Source organism: Bos indicus, chromosome 29, assembly GCF_029378745.1.
Source record: "Bos indicus isolate NIAB-ARS_2022 breed Sahiwal x Tharparkar chromosome 29, NIAB-ARS_B.indTharparkar_mat_pri_1.0, whole genome shotgun sequence".
Classification (NCBI taxonomy): Eukaryota; Metazoa; Chordata; class Mammalia; order Artiodactyla; family Bovidae; genus Bos; species Bos indicus.
In genome coordinates this window covers 19,145,294-19,164,946 of record NC_091788.1, presented here as the reverse complement: position 1 = coordinate 19,164,946, position 19,653 = coordinate 19,145,294, and the positions used below count along the sequence as shown (strand labels likewise).

At 36.7% G+C, this 19,653-nt stretch overlaps 1 protein-coding gene across 9 annotated transcripts in view; it reads right to left on the bottom strand.

Annotated features, from left to right (window-relative positions):
- Window positions 1–19,653, bottom strand: part of LOC109554006 (glycerophosphodiester phosphodiesterase domain-containing protein 4-like) — a 165,130-nt gene that overhangs the window by 54,186 nt on the left and 91,291 nt on the right. For all 9 annotated transcript variants that reach the window (XM_070783305.1, XM_070783304.1, XM_070783310.1 and 6 more), the window contains 2 exons: window positions 10,849–11,070; window positions 9,773–9,927 (listed from right to left, as the gene is read on the bottom strand). In XM_070783305.1, the coding sequence (XP_070639406.1) occupies window positions 9,773–9,927; window positions 10,849–11,070 (377 nt within the window). The remainder of the gene's footprint in view (window positions 1–9,772; window positions 9,928–10,848; window positions 11,071–19,653) is intronic.

Here is a 19,653-nt window from a genome sequence, read left to right as displayed (position 1 = left end):
GAACCCTCTGTATATCCAGTGGTGGTGGTGGTGGTTTACGTACCATAATACCTGCCTGTAGAAATACTTAAATGAAGGAATTAATAAATGAATACTAATAAATGAATACAAAATAATTTGAATATTTAAATTTCAAATATAAAAAAACTTTACAAGCATGAGTAGGGGAGATGGAACACAGTACTTCCCAATGGCAGAATGAAATGTCAGTAAATATTTGTGCACTATCTGTAGAAACAGAAGAACATCTAGTCAAGTTGTCATCAGAGATTAAATTTCTCAGAAAAAGCATCATGTAAGCGCCTTCAAAAGACTTTTTAACCCTGAGATGTTATAACATATTGAAAACAGCTCTGCACAAGCCTGGGGTTGAATTCCAGCTCTGTCACATACTAGCTTGGCAATTTCTTAGGCTCAGTGTATAAACCGTAAATAAAAATAACCATACAGCCTTTACAGGAGTGCTTGCAAATAGTTACCCAAAATGTTAGATTGTGTCTAAGACAATTCTACAGATCATTTAAAAATAAATTTAAAACCTAAAATAAGTAAATGTTTTTTAAAGCTAAAAGTTTTTCTTAAACTTTTTTAAATTAACACACAAAAACCAATCACATGTCTGTATGTTAATAAGCATACAGAAATTGAAATGTAAAACAATACTATTTAAATCACACCAAAGAAAATTAAATAATTAGACATAAACTTTAACAAAATAAATGAGGATCTGAAAATCTGTAAAATCTACAAGTCGCTCAATTGTGTCCAATACTTTGCAACCCAATGGACTACAGCTAGCCAGGCTTCTCTGTTCAAGGAATTCTCCAGGCAAGAAAACTGGAGTTGGTAGCCATTTCCTTCTCCAGGGGATCTTTCTGACCGAGGGATCGAACAAACATCTCTTACATTGCAGGTGGATTCTTTACCATCTGAGCCACCAGGGAAAAAAGAATATGTTTAAAACATGTGCCACAACTACTGAAGCTCAAACACCCTAGAGCCTGTGCTCCACAACAACAGAAGCCATAGTAATGAGAAGCCTGCACACAGCAACTAGAGAAGAGCCCCCACTCACAGCAAGTAGAGACAAGCTAGTGCAACAACAAGACCCAGCACAGTCACAAATAAATAAATAAAATTATATAAAAAAATAAGAGAAATCTTTGAGATCTAAGAGCAAGACAAAGAACTTTTAGACTTGACATTAAAAGCATGATTCATAAAGGGTAAAACTGACAAATTAGACTCCATCTAAATTTTAAAATTCTGCTCTGTAGGAGACTCTGTTAAGAGGATGTTACAGTCTAGCCATACTGGGACAGAACATTTATAAATAACATATCCGACAAAGGACTAATACCTATATTATAGAGAGACCTCTCAAAACTCAATTAAAAAAAAAAAAAAAAAAAAAACAAGCGATCCAGTTAGAAAGGACATGAAAAAACATTTCACTGAAGAGGATATACCATTGAGGAATAAGCACATAATTATATGTGCTACATCATTAGCCATCAGAGAATGAAAACTAAAACCACAATGAGATGTCATTACACACTTAAAATGGCTACCAAAAAGTAATGACAATGCCAAAAATTGCTAAGGATATAGAGACTCTAGGTCATTATATACTGCTGACAGGAACATAAAAGTTTCCCCCCAAAAGTCTGGCAGTTTCTCATAAAATTAGACAAGTAATTACCATAACCTAGCAACTATATTTGGAGAATATATATCCTTCTATATTTGGATATATATCCTTCTATATTTGGATATATAAATATATATCCAACTATATTTGGAGAGTATATATCCTTCAGATAATAGGAATCTATGGTTTTATGGCTGACTGATGCTTCTACTCACACAGGTGTAGACAGAGTGGGGATGTCATGATTGTTGTACCTCTCCCTATTGTTACAAACCTCTCCCACTGAAGTGACTACTGGGGATTAAAAGGGTCAATACTCTTCCCTCTCCATCGTTCACTTTTTTCCCCTTTTGGAGATGAATGAGAATAAAAACACAATGTACTAAAACCTGGCATGCAGCAAAAGTGGTGATGGTGGGTAAATTCATAGTTTTACACACTTACATTTAAAAAATAATAAAGATCTCAACATCCAAATTTTGCAAATTAAGGAACTAGCAAAAGAAGAATAAATTGATCCAACATAGTGAAAAGAAGAAAATAATAAAGATTAGAGCAGAAATAAATGAATCATAGAACAGAAAACCAACAGAGAAATTCAATGAATGAACCTGAAGGTTAGTTCCTCAAACAGATCAACAAAATTGCTAAACCTTTACCAGATGTACTACTAATAAAAAAGGAGACTCAAATTACTGAAATCAGAAATAAAAATGGGGACATTACTATTTTATAGAAATAAAAAGGATTATAAGAGAGTACTAAGAACAGCTGTATCCCAACAAATTGGATAACCTACATGGACAAATTTCTAGAAACACAAAACCTATTTTGTAATCATGAAGAATTAGAAAATGCAAACAAACCTACAATGAATAAGGAGACTGAATCATTAACCAAAAATCTTCCAACAAAGAAAAGTCCTAGACCCATTGCTTTCACTGCTGAATTCCACCAAACATTTCGAGAACTAATACCAACTCATTAGGATGGCTATGTAAAGAAAAAGAAAAAACAAAACCAGAAATCAACAAGAATGTGGAGGATGTAAAGAAATTAAAACTCCTGTGTACTATTGGTTGTTGTGGAGAACAGTATGGCTATTTCTCAAAAAGTTAAAAATAGAATTACCATAAGATCCAGCAAGTCTGCTTAATAGATATACTGCAAAAATAACTGAAAGAAGGGTCTTGAAAGTGAACGTGAAAGTGAAGTCGCTCAGTCATGTCCGACTCTTTGTGACTCCGTGGACTGTAGCCCACCAGGCTCCTCCATCCATGGGATTCTCCAGGCAAGAGTACTGGAGTGGGTTTCCATTACCTTCTCCAGGGGATCTTCCAACCCAAGGATCAAACCCAGGTCTCCTGCGTTGCAGGCAGACGCTTTAACCTTTGAGCCACCAGGAAAGCACGACCATATATATTTGTAATATTCATGTTCATAGCAGCATTATTCACTCTAACTAGGGCTTCCCTCGTGGCTCAGATGGTAAAGAATCTGCCTGTAATGAGGGAGACCTGGGTTTGATCCCTGGGTTGGGAAGATCCCCTGGAGAAGCGCATGGCAACCCACTCCAGTATTACGGCCTGGAGAACCCCCATGGAGAGAGATGCCTGGCAGGCTACAGTCCATGGGGTTGCAATGAATCAGACATGACTAAGTGACTAAGCTCAGCTCAGCACTGCACATAATATGGAAGCAATTCAAGTGTTCATCAACTGATGAATAAATAAGCAAATTGTGGTATATACATGCAATGAAATATTATTTAGCCTTCAAATAGAAGGAAATTCTGCAATGGATGGATTTAACATGGATGAACCCTGAGGACTTTATTCAAAGCGAAATAAGCCAGTTATAAAAAGACAAATATCTGTATGATTCAACTTCTATAAGTCAAAACAAGAGAGAGAGAGATAGCAGAATGGGGGTTTCCAGGATCTGGGGTGGAGGAGTTGGTAGGGATATTATTGTTTAATGAGTATAGAATTTTGAGTATACAAGATGAAAAGGTAGATTGATGGCAGGAATGGTTGTACAATGTAATCAATGTATATTAAAATGATTAATTAAGATAGCACATTTTACATTATGTGTATTTTTACCATGGTTAAAACATTTTTAAATGACTAAAATCTGTTACATTCACATGAAAACCTGTACACAAATATCAAAACAGATTTATTTATAGTAACTCATAAACAACCAGACAGCCTTATGTTGATGAATGATTAAACAAATTTTAGTACATCCATACAATGGAATACTACTCAGCAATGAAAAACAATAAACTATTGATACATGCAATAACCTGGATAACTCTCAAAGGGAACTGCATTGAATGAAAAAAAGCCAATAACAACTGTTTACATATTTTATGATTCTATTTATATTATATTCTCAAAAGGACAAAATAATAAAAGTGGAGACTAGATTAGTGATTGTGAAGAGTTAGGGTTTGAGGTGAGGGGAAGCGGAAGGAAGTAAGAGGAGTGTGGTTATAAGAGAGAAACAATAGGAATACTTCTGGTGATGAAACCAGTGTGTCTTGGTTGTGGCATGTAACCCTACACATGTAATAAAACCCTACACATGTAATAAAACTGCACAGCACTATATATACAAAACACATACAAAAGGATATAAGCAAAGCTGGGGAAATCTGAATAATACTGGTGGCTTGCATTGACTCCAATACCTTGGTTTTGGTATTGTACTAAAATTTTACCATTGGAGTAAACAGGATAAAAGGTATACAGCATCATTTTGTATTATTTCTTATAAGTTAGCATGCAATTATCTCAAAAGTTTAATTTAAACTTTAAATTAAATCTAAACTTAATTTAATCTTAAATGTTTAATTTTAAAAATATACTGATAATTTTAAAAATATAATAAAAATGTACTCTGGGGTTTATAACTAAAGTATTATTCATCACAACAACAGCACAAAGGACAGCAGATAGTCAATGGAATTAAGATTACAATGTTCTACACTCTATGTTGTAGAAAAATTATCCAAAGGTGAATTTTAATAAGGTAAGGATACTTCTTACAATTTCTAGAGCAACTAGTAAAAAAAATAATTCAAAAATGTAAAAAGTCAATAGAGAAGATAGGAAATAATCAATGAACTTAAAACATTCAAAGTTAGGAAAAGAATGACCAAATAACCAATCTAGAATAAAGAGGACAAATAGGGAAAATGGCAAGATGTAATATAAACCTAAGTATATTCATTTGTAAACTAAATATTAATGGGTCAGATATTCCCACTGAAAAGCAGAGATTGTCCCACTAAATATAAAAGCAAGAACCAATAATATTCTATTTATAATAGATATGGGCTTCCCTTGTGGCTCAGCTGGTAAAGAATCCACCTGCAAGGTGGGAGACCTGGCTTTGATCCCTGGGTTGGGAAGATCCCCTGGAGAAGGGGAAGGCTACCCACTCCAGGATTCTGGCCTGGAGAATCCCATGGACTGTATAGTCCATGGGGTCACAAAGAGTCGGACACAACTGAGGGACTTTCACTTTCACTTTATCAGAGATATACCTTATTTTTAAAAACCTTTTTATTTTGTATTCAGGTATGGCTGATTAACAATGTTGTGATAGTTTCAGGTAAACAGCAAAGGGACTCAGCCACACATACACATGCATCCATTCTCCCCCAAACTCCCATCCTGACTGGAAGGTTCAAGATGCCATATAACACTGAGCAGAGTTCCGTGTGCTCTACAGTTAAGTCCTTGTTGCTTATGCATTTTAAATATAGCAGTATGTACATGTTCATCCTAAATTCCCTAACTACCCCTTCCCCCTATTTTGCCCCCAGCAACCATAAGTTTGTTCTCTAAGTCTTTGAGAAAGAGATGTACTTTAAATATAAAGACACAAAGCAGTTCAAAGACAAAGAACAAAAAAAATAAATGCCACAGAAACACTAATTATAAGAAAGCCAGTGTGGCAATATTAATAAAAGCAATCTTTAGGCAAGAATTATAACCAGCGAGAAGGGACATTCCATAATGAAAGGATGGTAATAAATCCATGAAAAAAATCTAACAATTCTAAATGCAAATACACCTTAAAAAAAGAGTTTAAAATATGAGAAGCCAAACAACCACAATAATCACAATAACAACAACAAACACAGCCAAAGGGAGAAATACAGAAACCAACAGTCAGCTAGAAATATTACATCCCCTTTTCTATAACTTACAGATGAGGCACAGGAAGCCCTTAATTTCTCTCTGACTGAACAGGTTGCTCCCAGAAGGAAGAAGGCAGAAGCCATGGTCTAATCTCCTTGTCAACATGATATCTACATCTTCTCTAAATAGAACAATAATATTTGCTAGAAAGAGAGGTCTTTATATACAGAATATGTTCTTTAATGGATGTTCCTGGTTGATTACTTTTTATTATATATTTTGTAAATAAATACAGAATGTGGATTTATGAGGTATGGGTCCCTGGACAAGGTCACAAAAGCTATGCAAGTCTCTGGGAGTATTAAATGCAGATGTTTTATAACTCAAATGTTCTCCTTCAAAGTGAAATAACCCCATAAAAACACATTTGGAGCCTATACCTATTACTGTGGCCATAGGGTATGTGTCCAATAAAGGAAGAACCCTACAAAGTTGAAATCAATGTCTCTGACCTCTCCTTGCTTTGTCTGAGCCTCCTGACTGCCTTCTGTACCTTTGAAATTAATAATAAAACTTATAGTAAGTTCTCTGATGTGTATGAGTTTGATTTGCAACCTAACGCTTGTGTTAACTCCACAGAAAAAGCAGATATAGATATGGGCTTCCCTTGGAAAATGCAGTATAAAATACTTAAAAAGACTATTAACCAATTTAAATTGTATATTTTGGAAATTAAGCCCGCCCCTGTTGGAATCATTTGTGTTTATTTTTTCCCAGTCTGTAGGTTGTCGTTTTGTTTTCTTTATGGTTTCCTTTGCTGTGCAAAAGCTTTTAAGTTTGATTAGGCCACTTGATTTTCTAATAGGACTCAGGATATGACTGATCCCTCTTAAAGTCTGATGTCAGCTGATACTATTCCCATATAACTATGGCCAAGGAATAACTTCTAAAAATTACTAGTAAAAGAATTAACACTGGGGAATCTGTCAAACCTATATTTAAACCTCAGTGTGGTCCCCCACTGACCAACTATATGGACTTTGGGGAAATATTAACACCTAACCTCCCTGACCTTTTCTTCCTTAGAGGCAAGATTCCTCAGTTGGAACACGGCGGGTGATGCTAATTTATAGGGCACAGCATGTAACGATGCTGATGATGAAACAACAGGTAACATTTACTGTGTTCATATATTTGCCCATCGCTTTGTTCTGTGCATATATGTAGTATGTCACTTAATCTTTTAACCATTCCATCAGGTCATTGTTATCCTTAATTTACAAATGAGAAAACTGATTATTAAAACTTTTCCAAAGTCAAAGTGTAGCTGATGGGTAAGCTACAGAATTTTAAAAAGAGCCTGTGGTTAACCAATGGAACTTGACACATAATAAAGGCTCAGTAAGTGAAAGTTATTATAATTATTTTTCAACTACTAGATTCATCTAAATTATGATTAGCAAAGAAAGAAATCACCTTGGAGTCATTTTTTCTTTGATAAAAAGTAGAAAGGAATAGACATACATTCAAAATAGAGAAATAGTTGGGCAAAGAGAAATCTAAATAGGAAAGAGAGGTAAAACATGTATAATTTTCTAATGCTGAAAGAAAAAGATATATATATTTTATGATCAACTCCCCCATAGCCAAAGAGGCTGGAAAAGCCAGAACATGAAAAGAGGTAAATCCAATAGCCTAGCTCATGACCTGAGATACAAAAATGAATCTAAAGGAATTTCTGTAGCTCAAAGAGATTTTGGAGATATGGAGATACATATGTATATCTGGACAAAACACATATATATGTTCAGTCTCTGAAGCATTTAGAATCATCTGAAAAGAACTTTCAGATATACAAGCTGGATTTAGAAAAGGCAGAGGAACCAGAGATCAAATTGCCAACATCCGCTGGATCACAGAAAAAGCAAGAGAATTCCAGAAAAACATCTACTTCTGCCTTATTGATTGTGTTAAAGCTTTTGACTGTGTGGATCACAAAAAAATGTGGAAAATTCTTCAAGACATGGGAATACCAGACCATCCAACCTGCCTCCTGAGAAACTTGTATGTGGGTCAAGAAGCAACAGTTAGAACCAGACATAGAACAATGGACTGGTTCCAAATTGGGAAAGGAGTATGTCAAGACTGTATACTGTCACCCTGCTTATTTAACTTATATGCAGAGTACATCATGCAAAATGCCGGACTGGATGAAGCACAAGCAGGACCAAGATTGTCGAGAAAAACATCAACAACCTCAGATATTCAGATGACACGATTCCAATGGCAGAAAATAAAGAGGAACTAACAGCCTCTTGATGAGTGTCAAAGAGGAAAGTGAAAAAGCTACATTAAAACTCAACATTCAAAATACTAAGATTATGGTATCCCATCCCATCACTTAATGACAAATAGATGGGGAAAAAGTGGAAACAGGCTGATTTTATTTTATTGGGCTCCAAAAGCATCGCAGATGGTGACTGTGGTCATGAAATTAAAAGACACTTGCTCCTTGGAAGAGAAGATATGACAAACCTAGACAGTGCATTAAAAAGCGGAGACATCATTTTGCCAAGAAAGGTCTGTATAGTTAAAGCTATGGTTTTTCCAGTAGTCACATATGAATGTGAGAGTTGGACCATAAAGAAGGCTGAATGCCAAAGAACTGATGCTTTCAAACTGTGATGCTGGAGAAGGCTCTTGAGAGTCCCTTGAACAACAAGGAGATCAAACCAGTCAATCCTAAAGGAAAGTGAAAGTCACTCAGTCGTGTCCGACTCTTTGTGACCCCATGACTACACAGTCCATGGAATTCTCCAGGCCAGATCCCTGGAGTGGGTAGCCTTTCCCTTCTCCAGGGGATCTTCTCAATCCAGGGATCAAACCCAGGTCTCCCACGTTGCAGGCGGATTCTTTACCAGCTGAGCCACAAGGGAAGCCCAAGAATACTGGAGTGGGTAGCCTATCCCTTCTCTAGCGCATCTTCCCTACTCAGAAACTGAACTGGGGTCTCCTGCATTGCAGGCGGATTCTTTACCAACTGAGCTGTGAGGGAATCCCCTATCCTAAAGGAAATCAACCTGAATATTCACTGGAAGAATTGATGCTGAAGTTAAAGTTTCAATACTTTGACCACCTGATGCAAAGAGCCAACACAATGGAAAAGACGCTGATGCTAGGAAAGACTGAAGGCAGTAGAAGAGGGTAACAGAGGATGAGATGGCTGGATGGCATCACTGACTTAATGGACACAAGTCTGCGCAAACACCAGGAGACAGTGAAGGACAGGAAAGTCTGGCATGCTGCAGTCTATGGGGTCACAGAGAGTCAGACATGACTTAGTGACTGAACAACAACGACACAGGGACTAATGTAAGCAGTGACTATCAATAATTAAATCTGAAAAAGTCACCATTTTATTCTCAGGTGCTTTTAATTCTGAAAACTCTGTCTCTGACTATGTAATTATAAATGTGGTGATGGAGAATTTCAGTTTCTTCTCATGCTTGGCTGTTTTAAGGGTTTTTCTAATAATGATTTAATTATGTTTCAAATTATATCTATGAGAAATCTGGCTACCTGGATTACAAAGTTATTTATTAGGTACTTCAATCCATCCGGTAATGGCAGAAGGAAATCAACCACTTTTTGAGTTCTTACTTTTCAGTGATCACTTTATATAACAACAAAAACACCAAGCACACAAAAGGGTGTGCTGAATGAGAGACTGAAGCATAAAGGAGAAGGGGCTGAAGAGCACGTTCCAGGAACAGAGTGTAACTTTGATAAATGTTTGTTGGCACAGAGTGAGGGAAGGATAAGAAGATGAAGACAGGGGATTCCAGAAAGATAACTACACATGGAAATCCTGAGATGGGAGGAGGAACCTACGTAGCTTAGCTGGGATGCAGATTTCCTGCAAGTAAGGCAATACGTGCTGAGGAAAGTGTGGTCAAACGCTTACCTCATCCCATTGTAGAACAAGTTCTTGTAGTCAACATTTATTCTAGTGATATTTTCTTTTGTGAGGCGTTCAACAGAGTGTAACCGGCTCACTTGCTGAAAACCAGGAGCTTTTTTCTTGACATACTCCCTTTCAAAACCTGGCAACCAAAAAATCTGTAAGGAGAAACAGGAAGTCTTTCAGAGGATAATCAGATGTCTAGGCACAAACAGACCCTACGTAGAATGGAAGGAGCCCCATTCCAGCATAGGTAACAGTCTATAAGGAGCAGACAGATTCTAGACCTTAGTGAAAGAGTCAACCTCACTAATACTGTCTAATGAATTCTTATAAAGGGGCTTTCACCAGGGTTGCTCTGGAGCTGAGTTTTCCCAGTTAACATCATGGAACCAAGGGTCCTCCGTGTCACCACACTAGCTAAAGTAGGTATGGAAGAAAGGTTAGAATCATAAACTCCTCCTCTGACTGATACTAAAAATCATCTTTGTGAGAGGTCATTTCCTGCCAACAGGGAAGGCTATTATGACTCATCTGTGGAAATAGTTATATTTGCAAAAAAAAAAACCACATATGTGATTCTTTCATAGCATTCTTCCATATTCTGAGAATTTGACATTTGGAATGACTGCCCAAATGCAGAGTAGCTTCTGAAAAACATGATGAACAAATCTCTGCTCAAATAAGAACCAGATGTCCTTTCTATATTATTAATGAAAGCCAAGTCCTCAAAGTCTTAAATGTTCCATACCCAGGCCTTCTAATGTATGTTGGTGATGGTGCAGGTCACATCATACAGCCATTAAACACATATTCCCTTTTAACAGAAGGGTGACATTTCATTTGGCTTTGAATAACAAACAGACTCAATGTTTTCCCCTACTGATACAAATTTAACAGGGTCATTCTTTAGATTGCCAAATATAGCTGTATAAAATAGTCATCTTCATTTTTATAGGGAGCAAAATTATTTAAGGATCCCAAGGAAGCGCTACAAGGTAGGTCAGATTCAACTGCTATTGTCGTGGGACACGCGACCCACCCACCAACCTCTACCATAAATACTGAGATAAACATACCAGACGTTGCTCAATCTGAGAGTCAAGGATTGTGCTTACTACATGGTGGACATACAAAGCTCTGAGAGAATGATTTGGTGCAGGGCCATAAAGATCAAAGATCACAAACTTTTTTTCCTTCTGTGCAAGTTCCAATAATTCAGTTAGCTTTGGAATCTTCTGATTTCCTGCTCTTTCCCTGTCAGCCTCTGATAAGGGTTTCATACCAAAAAATGGTTTGATCTAAAAATACATAAGAGAAAACACTGGCTCCCATCAAAAGCATTTTCCAATTCTCCTGCTTTTAGCCCCACACCAATTACCATTTTAACCTACCCATCAGGCCCTTTGTAATACTGGTCCTGAGATAAGAGTTGCCAAGAAGAGAAATTAAATGTAATCTCCATAGGTAATCATGGTATTTGGAATGCTTTATTCTATATTGTAGAACCTATATTGTTGATTTATTCTATATTGTTGTATTTGCACTAAAGGTCTCCTCATGTTCTTGTCTTAAACTTCCTTTTCAATCTTTTTTTCTGTAACTCTCCTCAAAGTATTACAATTCCTTTTTAGTCACACTGGCTTCCCACACATTCTCTCACTGTTCTGGTTTTGTGTAATGGAAAGAAAGCAGGCTTTGTCTTCAGACTGAACTGGACTCAATTCAGTCCATTTATCCACCTGTTAAAAACCCTACCCTCAAATTGCAAAACCCAGTTCAAATGCTACCAACTTCATGAAGTGCCCACTTAAATATTCCTAGAGACTAAATGCTGTTAAACCACAGTGAACAATTTTTATGCCTTTGTAATTGCATGTCTCATCCTGTCTTCTACTCATTTGTATATATCCTAGATCAGATTCAAATCCTAGCTTCATGTACTTCTTGCTGTGCAACACTGGTAAAACTATTTAAAATTTCTAAGTTTTCATTACCCTGATATAAGATGGAGAAGGGGAGAGTAATATGTGTATTTCTAGGATTATTTTGAAGATCAACAATAATAAAATATTTACCAGGCCTAGCAGCATGTCCAGTACACAGAGAAGCGCACAGTTCATAATAGTTTCTCACTCTCTACTGCTTCTACTGGAGGGCAACTCCCTAATGGTAGGCACTGTCATAATTTCTTCACCATACACAGCATTTTATTTTATTCCTCAGTCCATACATGTATTAGCTATATTAATATAGCTACTTTTATTGTCATTTGCCAACTTTAGATCATTTGTGTGTAAAGTCAGGGATTAAACACTGTCTCTCAGGAGAAAGACACAGTAGCTACACCCCACATATTCCCAAGACTAAAACAATATTTTTCTCTATACAACTTTATCTTCTCTCTCCTTCCCACCATATTTCTTTTACTTCCTTTACTTCCTAAGCAACCTGTCCTTTCTCACCTTTTTCTCAAGAAAGAATCAATCACACTGAACATTGTTCCCATGCTATACCTGAAAGCAGATTATAAGTGTAGAATTAAACCCTTCTATATCTGAGTTGAGGTCTATAATTAAAGGTTTTCTTAATCCTCAAGAAAAACAAAAATTTGCTTTGAAATACAACATTTTGTTAGATTCTATCAGATCTAGACCAACTGATTCACTTAATTGTTAGAACTTTGTGTGGGGAAAAAAAATTGTTAAAAGAACAGGATGGGAAAGATCAAGAAAGGATTTAAATAGCCCAGCTGTGCATAATTTGTTCAAAGTCCTGGAATGACTTAAAAAAAAATAAGAAATGCACTATCAGTTCAGTCCAGTTCAGTCACTCAGTCATGCCCGACTCTTTGCGACCCCTGCAATCTGGATTCCAGCTTGTGCTTCTTCCAGTCCAGCGTTTCTCATGATGTACTCTGCATAGAAGTTAAATAAGCAGGGTGACAATATACAGCCTTGACGTACTCATTTTCCTATTTGGAACCAGTCTGTTGTTACATGTCCAGTTTTAACTGTTGCTTCCTGACCTGCATATAGTTTTCTCAAGAGGTGGGTCAGGTGGTCTGGTATTCCCATCTCTTGAAGAATTTTCCACAGTTTATTGTGATCCACAGAGTCAAAGGCTTTGGCGTAGTCAATAAAGCAGAAATAGATGTTTTTCTGGAACTCTCTTGCTTTTTCCATGATCCAGCAGATGTTGGCAATTTGATCTCTTGTTCCTCTGCCTTTTCTAAAGCACTTGAACATCTGGAAGTTCACGGTTCACGTATTGCTGAAGCCTGGCTTGGAGAATTTTGAGCATTACTTTACTAGTGTGTGAGATGAGTGCAATTGTGCGGTAGTTTGAGCATTCTTTGGCATTGCCTTTCTTTGGGATTGGAATGAAAACTGACCTTTTCGAGTCCTGTGGCCACTGTTGAGTTTTCCAAATTTGCTGGCATATTGAGTGCAGCACTTTCACAGCATCATCTTTCAGGATTTGAAAGAGCTCAACTGGAATTCCATCACCTCCGCTAGCTGTGTTCGTAGTGATGCTTTCTAAGGCCCATTTGAATTCACATTCCAGGATGTCTGGCTCTAGATGAGTGATCATACCATCGTGATTATCTGGGTCATGAAGATCTATTTTGTATAGTTCTTCTGTGTATTCTTGCCACCTCTTCTTAATATCTTCTGCTTCTGGTAGGCCCATACCATTTCTGTCCTTTATCGAGCCCATCTTTGCATGAAATGTTCCCTTGGTATCTCTAATCTTCTTGAAGAGATCTCTAGTCTTTCCCATTCTGTTGTTTTCCTCTATTTCTTTGCATTGATTGCTGAGGAAGGCTTTCTTATCTCTTCTTGCTATTCTTTGGAACTCTGCATTCAGATGCTTGTATCTTTCCTTTTCTCCTTTGCTTTTCACTTCTCTTCTTTTCACAGCTATTTGTAAGGCCTCCCAGACAGCCATTTTGCTTTTTTGCATTTCTTTTCCTTAAGAATGGTCTTGATCCCTGTCTCCTGTACAATGTCACGAACCTCATTCCATAGTTCATCACACACTCTATCTATCAGATCTAGTCCCTTAAATCTATTTCTCACTTCCACTGAATAATCATAAGGGACTTGATTTAGGTCATACCTGTATGGTCTAGTGGTTTTCCCTACTTTTTTCAATTTAAGTCTGAATTTGGCAATAAGGAGTTCATGATCTGAGCCACAGTCAGCTCCCAGTCTTGTTTTTGCTGACTGTATAGAGCTTCTCCATCTTTGGCTGCAAAGAATATAATCAATCTGATTTCAGTGTTAACCATCTGGTGATGTCCATGTGTAGAGTCTTCTTTTGTGTTGTTGGAAGAGGATGTTTGCTATGACCAGTGCATTCTCATGGCAAAACTCTATTAGCCTTTGCCCTGCTTCATTCCGTATTCCAAGGCCAAATTTGCCTGTTACTCCCGGTGTTTCTTGACTTCCTACTTTTGTATTCCAGTCCCCTATAATGAAAAGGACATCTTTTTGGGGTGTTAGTTTTAAAAGGTCTTGTAGGTCATCTTAGAACCATTCAGCTTCTTCAGCATTACTGGTTGGGGCATAGACTTGGATTACTGTGTATTATTGAATGGTTTGCCTTGGAAACAAACAGAGATCATTCTGTCGTTTTTGAGATTGCATCCAAGTACTGCATTTTGGACTCTGTTGTCGACCATGATGGCTACTCCATTTCTTCTGAGGGATTCCTGCCCAGAGTAGTAGATATAATGGTCATCTGAGTTAAATTCACCCATTCCAGTCCATTTTAGTTCGCTGGTTCCTAGAATGCCGATGTTCACTCTTGCCATCTCCTGTTTGACCACTTCCAATTTGCCTTGATTCATGGACCTAACATTCCAGGTCCTGTGCAATATTGCTTTTTACAGCATCTGACCTTGCTTCTATACAAGGACATTTATTTCTGAAGCCTTTAATGATAAAGTGGATGAAAAATACAAAATAGCAAAACTATAAAGATTAATCAATAGAAGAGTTTAAAACTATATTTCAGTAATCTCTAAACACCATTATGAGGTAGATCTAATATCTGAAGTAAATTGAGCCTCTTTTTTTATATTGGGTTGGCCAAAAAGTTCATTCCAGGTTTTCCATATCAAAGAAATATTTTGGCCAACCCAATATATAAAACAGGTGGACTTATTCAGAAAAATTAACTGGAATAGGAAAATACCAGTTTAGATTATCTCCAATATAAAGTTGAACATTTTCAAAACAATACTAAAAGACCCTTGGTTCTCTATGCCTATGCTTAGAAAAATTACATGTAGAAGGGCCATCGAATGATCCAGTGTATTACACCGGTTTAGAAGTCTGAAAATTTATAAATTCGGCCCAATGGTGCCACTTAGAGGGAAACAATACAACTCAACAGACAATTATGAGAACTACATGTAAGTATGAAGGAACAATACAGTTTTCTTGATATAGGTACCTTTATTATTAATCTCACTACCATAAAAAATCAGATTGCTCAGAGTACTAAAAGCAAGAAGTGGTATTTTCTAACAATCCTAGGTCCTTTTCCATGTCCTTTTCTATAAATGACATAGGAACACTCCTTTTTTCTCTATGGCATATTCTTATCGTTAGGAATCTACTTTGCAAAAAGAACCAGCAAAAGAAATGTACCACAGACAAATAACTATCAGGAGTCACAGAAAATTCTATATACATTATCAAATTATATCTGTGGACATTAGTATACTGATTTTAAAAAACAATCAGATAATTATCCATGGTACTTAGCAACTGAACCACAACAACCAGAATCCCTGAGGGGAAAAGAGGCAGAATAATTAGAGTCAAACTCCTAAGAGTTCACATTGACTCTATTGACACTGTTGCCTAAAATCCTGTTACTGCTGAAGTTGGAGCAGATTTAAGTCAACTTTGCTGTTGTTGTTCAGTTGCTAAGTCATGTCTGACTCTTTTGTGACTCCACAGACTGTATCCCTCCAGGCTCCTCTGTCCATGGGTTTTCCCAGGCAAGAATACTGGAATGGGTTGCCATTTCCTTCTCCCAGGGAATCTTCGCAGCCCAGGGATCGAACCAGTGCCTCCAGCATTCCTATACTGGCAGGCAGACTGTTTACCACTGAGCCACCAAGGAAGCCAATATAACAAGGATTAAATATCTCTTGTATTAGTCCAAGCAATATGTCTAGTTTACATGTTTTTTAAAAACACCAAAACTGAGGTGGTGGTCCTCCAGCAATATCTGTCAGCTATTAACCAAAGAGTTATACCTCATTTTCTAGCACTGCTTAACCTGTATGTACTCTCTTTGGTTCTATCTTTACTTCTTTCCATGTTCCAGCTAATAAAGATAGCCACTATTTATTGCTTTCACCAGAGCAAAATCAACAATTTACCTGAAAAGTTATATTTCTATCATTTACAGAAGGCCCACTCTACTTTCTCAAGTCTTAAACAAAAGACCTTAAGGATATGCAGTAATCTCGTAACCTAAAATTGAAATTCTAAGACTGACTCTGTAATTCCATTCTCACAGTTTCTAAGGACAAATTTTAACTCCACAAAAAGTTCATCATACAGAATTCATCAAACTTACTCTGTGAAAGGGCCATACACTAAAGATTTTTGGTTTTGTTAGTCTCTGTCACAACCATTCAACTCTATTATAAGACAAAAACAGCCAAAAACAATTCGTAAGTGAATAAGCATGGCTATGTTCCAATCAAACTTTATTTATTGAAATCAAAATTTGAGTTTTATATAATTTTAACATGTCAGGAAACATTATTCTTTTGATTCTCCTTCAACCATTCAAAAATACAAGAACCATTCTGAGCTCACAAGCTGTACAAAAATAGTCAGTGGGCTACATATGAACAGCAGGCCATAGTTTGTAAAGCCCTGGATCCAGGTCATGACATATTAGCTAAGGAGAGACATAATTTAATAAGAGATTACAAATTAACCAAATTATCCATGGTCAAATACTAAAGACGATTAAGATGATTTCCAGGATTAACTGGATATTACAGAGTATAGGTAGCAAGCTTTTTTGAAATACACAGGTGTTTTGACTTACACAAACATCTTAGAACCATTCTCCCAAAACACAGGAAACAAAAAGACCTTTAGCAATCTCAAAATATTTCTTCCAGAGCATCAAAATCTTTGTTTTTAGAAAGTAAAATGGAAGGCCATAGTCCAAGGGTATTAATTTAACAACCTGACATATATCAAAAATTCTGCCTAATGAATCCAAGGCTTTTTATCTTTGGCTTAGAAAAACATGCAGTTTTAGCAAAACTGGTCTAAGAATATTTAGAGCTCACACTAGGTTCATCTTTCTATTATATGGTACCATATTCAATGTAATCCCTCTTGCTAATTTAAAATATCCAGTATTTTTAAGTTAGTTGATTAATTACTGAATACTAATTTTCTCTTTTTCATATTACCATTCACTAATATCACACTCTTAATACAGCAACTGCATCATCCTAATCAACAAAGGAGAATCTCATCGTTTCTATAATTTGAGAACTGTCCATACATGGAACATATCTTTTGGATGCCCCTAAATCAAATCTTGGTTTAATGTTATTTACTGTTGGTTAAACTTAAAAATGAAAAAAGGTAATAACAGGTCAATTATGCAATTTTTCTAGACTCTCTTATAGAATCCCAAGTCCATTACCAAACAACAAATTGGCTCAATTGGCCAAAATTACAGCTCTCTCTAGGACATGTGGGATTATTAAAAATAACTGTTTTTTTTGCTTTTCAAGTGGCTCACAACTATAGAATGCTACAGGGAAAAAGATTCTTAATCTCTTCATGCTAAGTTGTTTCAGTTGAGTCTGACTCTTTGGATCCTATGGACTGTAACCAGCCAGGCTCCTCTGTCCCTGGGATTCTCCAGGCAAAAATACTGGAATGAGTTGCCATGCCCTCCTCCAGGGGATCTTCCTGACCCAGGGATCAAACTCACATCCCTTGTGTCTCCTGCACTGGCAGGTAGGTTCTTTACCACTAGCACCACCTAGGAAGCCCAACATCTTCAGTCATATCAAAAATGAATAATACATACACGTATTACTAGATGTTTTGCAGCTCCCCAAATAAACTGCTGTGCTAAAACTAGAGCTCCACTTAGAAGAAATGTTTTGGCAGATCATACGAAACAGAATGCTCTGACTAATGCCCTTAGACAAGGGCCTCTTATAGAGAAGACAGACCACTGTATTGAACTCAAGAATTCCATCATTAATGGAAACATAGTAATCTTAGAAAAATGTATTCTCTCACAGTTTGGAAGCCAGAAGTCTAAAATCAAGGTGTTGGCAGGCCCATGCTCACCCTCTTGGCTCTGGGGGGAAATCTGTTTCTTGTCTCTGCAAGCTTCAGGTGACTGCTAGCATTCCTTGGCCTTCTTTGGCTAACAGCCACATCACTCCAATTCTTACCTCTGTGATTACATCACTTCCCCTCTCTGTTTGGTCGCCCTTATGTGTACATCTATTCTCCCCTTGTCTCTTCATTACAACAATACGTGATTATATTTAGGGTCCACCCAGACAATCCAGGATAAGCTCCCACTTTGCAGATCCTTAACTTAATCACATCGTTTGCCCTTATGATAACAGTCACAGGTTCTAGGGAGTATGGTGTGACTGTATCTTTTTTGGTGTCACCAATCAACCTACTATACCAATTTTATCAGTAACGACTATTTGTGTAAGTAATACCTAAATGAAGTGAAATATCCTTGATCTAGCAGTAGAAGATTTAAAAAAATGCTTGGGGTGTAATAATGAATGTTTGTCATGACAATTCTTTAAAAAAAAAAAGTACATAAAACTTCAGTAAAGTTAGTTGTGCCTCTTGTATAACTCCTGTAGTTTTTTAATATGTGGGAATCAGGCTTTTTGACATTAACCCAAAACAAGGTTAAATGTTCTATAGGGCTGTTGCATCCTTTCCAACTGCAGGACTCCCCAAACTCTCAGAAAACAATATCTGCTTATAAAGAGACTGAAAAAAATAGCATATTTCCTAGGAAACAGCCTTCTAAGGATAGTGAGCCCATTATCAGGAACTGAATAATTCAAAGTAATTATCAAAAATTTGTCTTTTACTTTGGCTGACATAATAAATATATAATTTATTGTGGTATAATAAATAACATAGCCCAAGTTATTGGAAGACAATAAAACAATTTAAATTCTTTAGCCTGAGAAGTAATGGAAAATTTAAAAAGCCCTATATTCACTTTTGACCAACTAGCAACACTGTTAACAGCACCATTTCTGCTGTAGCTCCATTGGGTGGATGGTGTCCATTGAAGCAATTACAATTACTTGCATTGGACTTGATTTTGCAGCAGCGGATGCTACTTGAAGTGCTTTGGTAAAATTACTAGTGCCATTAACTGTACATTTTCAACAACACTGAGAGAGAAGAAATAGGTATAACAAACGTATTTGCCTACTAAGCCCCATATACAAGACAATCATTCCTTCAGCAACTTACACCATGTGCTCATAAAACACAAATCATGCTCTCAAGACATTCACAGTTTAGTAAAGGAGATAAGACAGACAAATAAAACACGACATAAGTTCCCATCCGAAGCTCTCACTACCTACCCATTTTCTTGTCTTTTTCACAAAATAAAGTCATTACACTTAAGAAAAAAAAATGATAAAAGTTCCACAACAGCAGAAAACTTCAAATGCATTATTTAATTTGACCTCAAAACTTTATATTAAACATGATAAATGACATGCCTAATGATTCACCAAACAGGGAAATGATAACTGACACCCAACTGTTCATGACAAATTCCAGGCAAAAATTCAGTCCTCATGCTAAGACTCC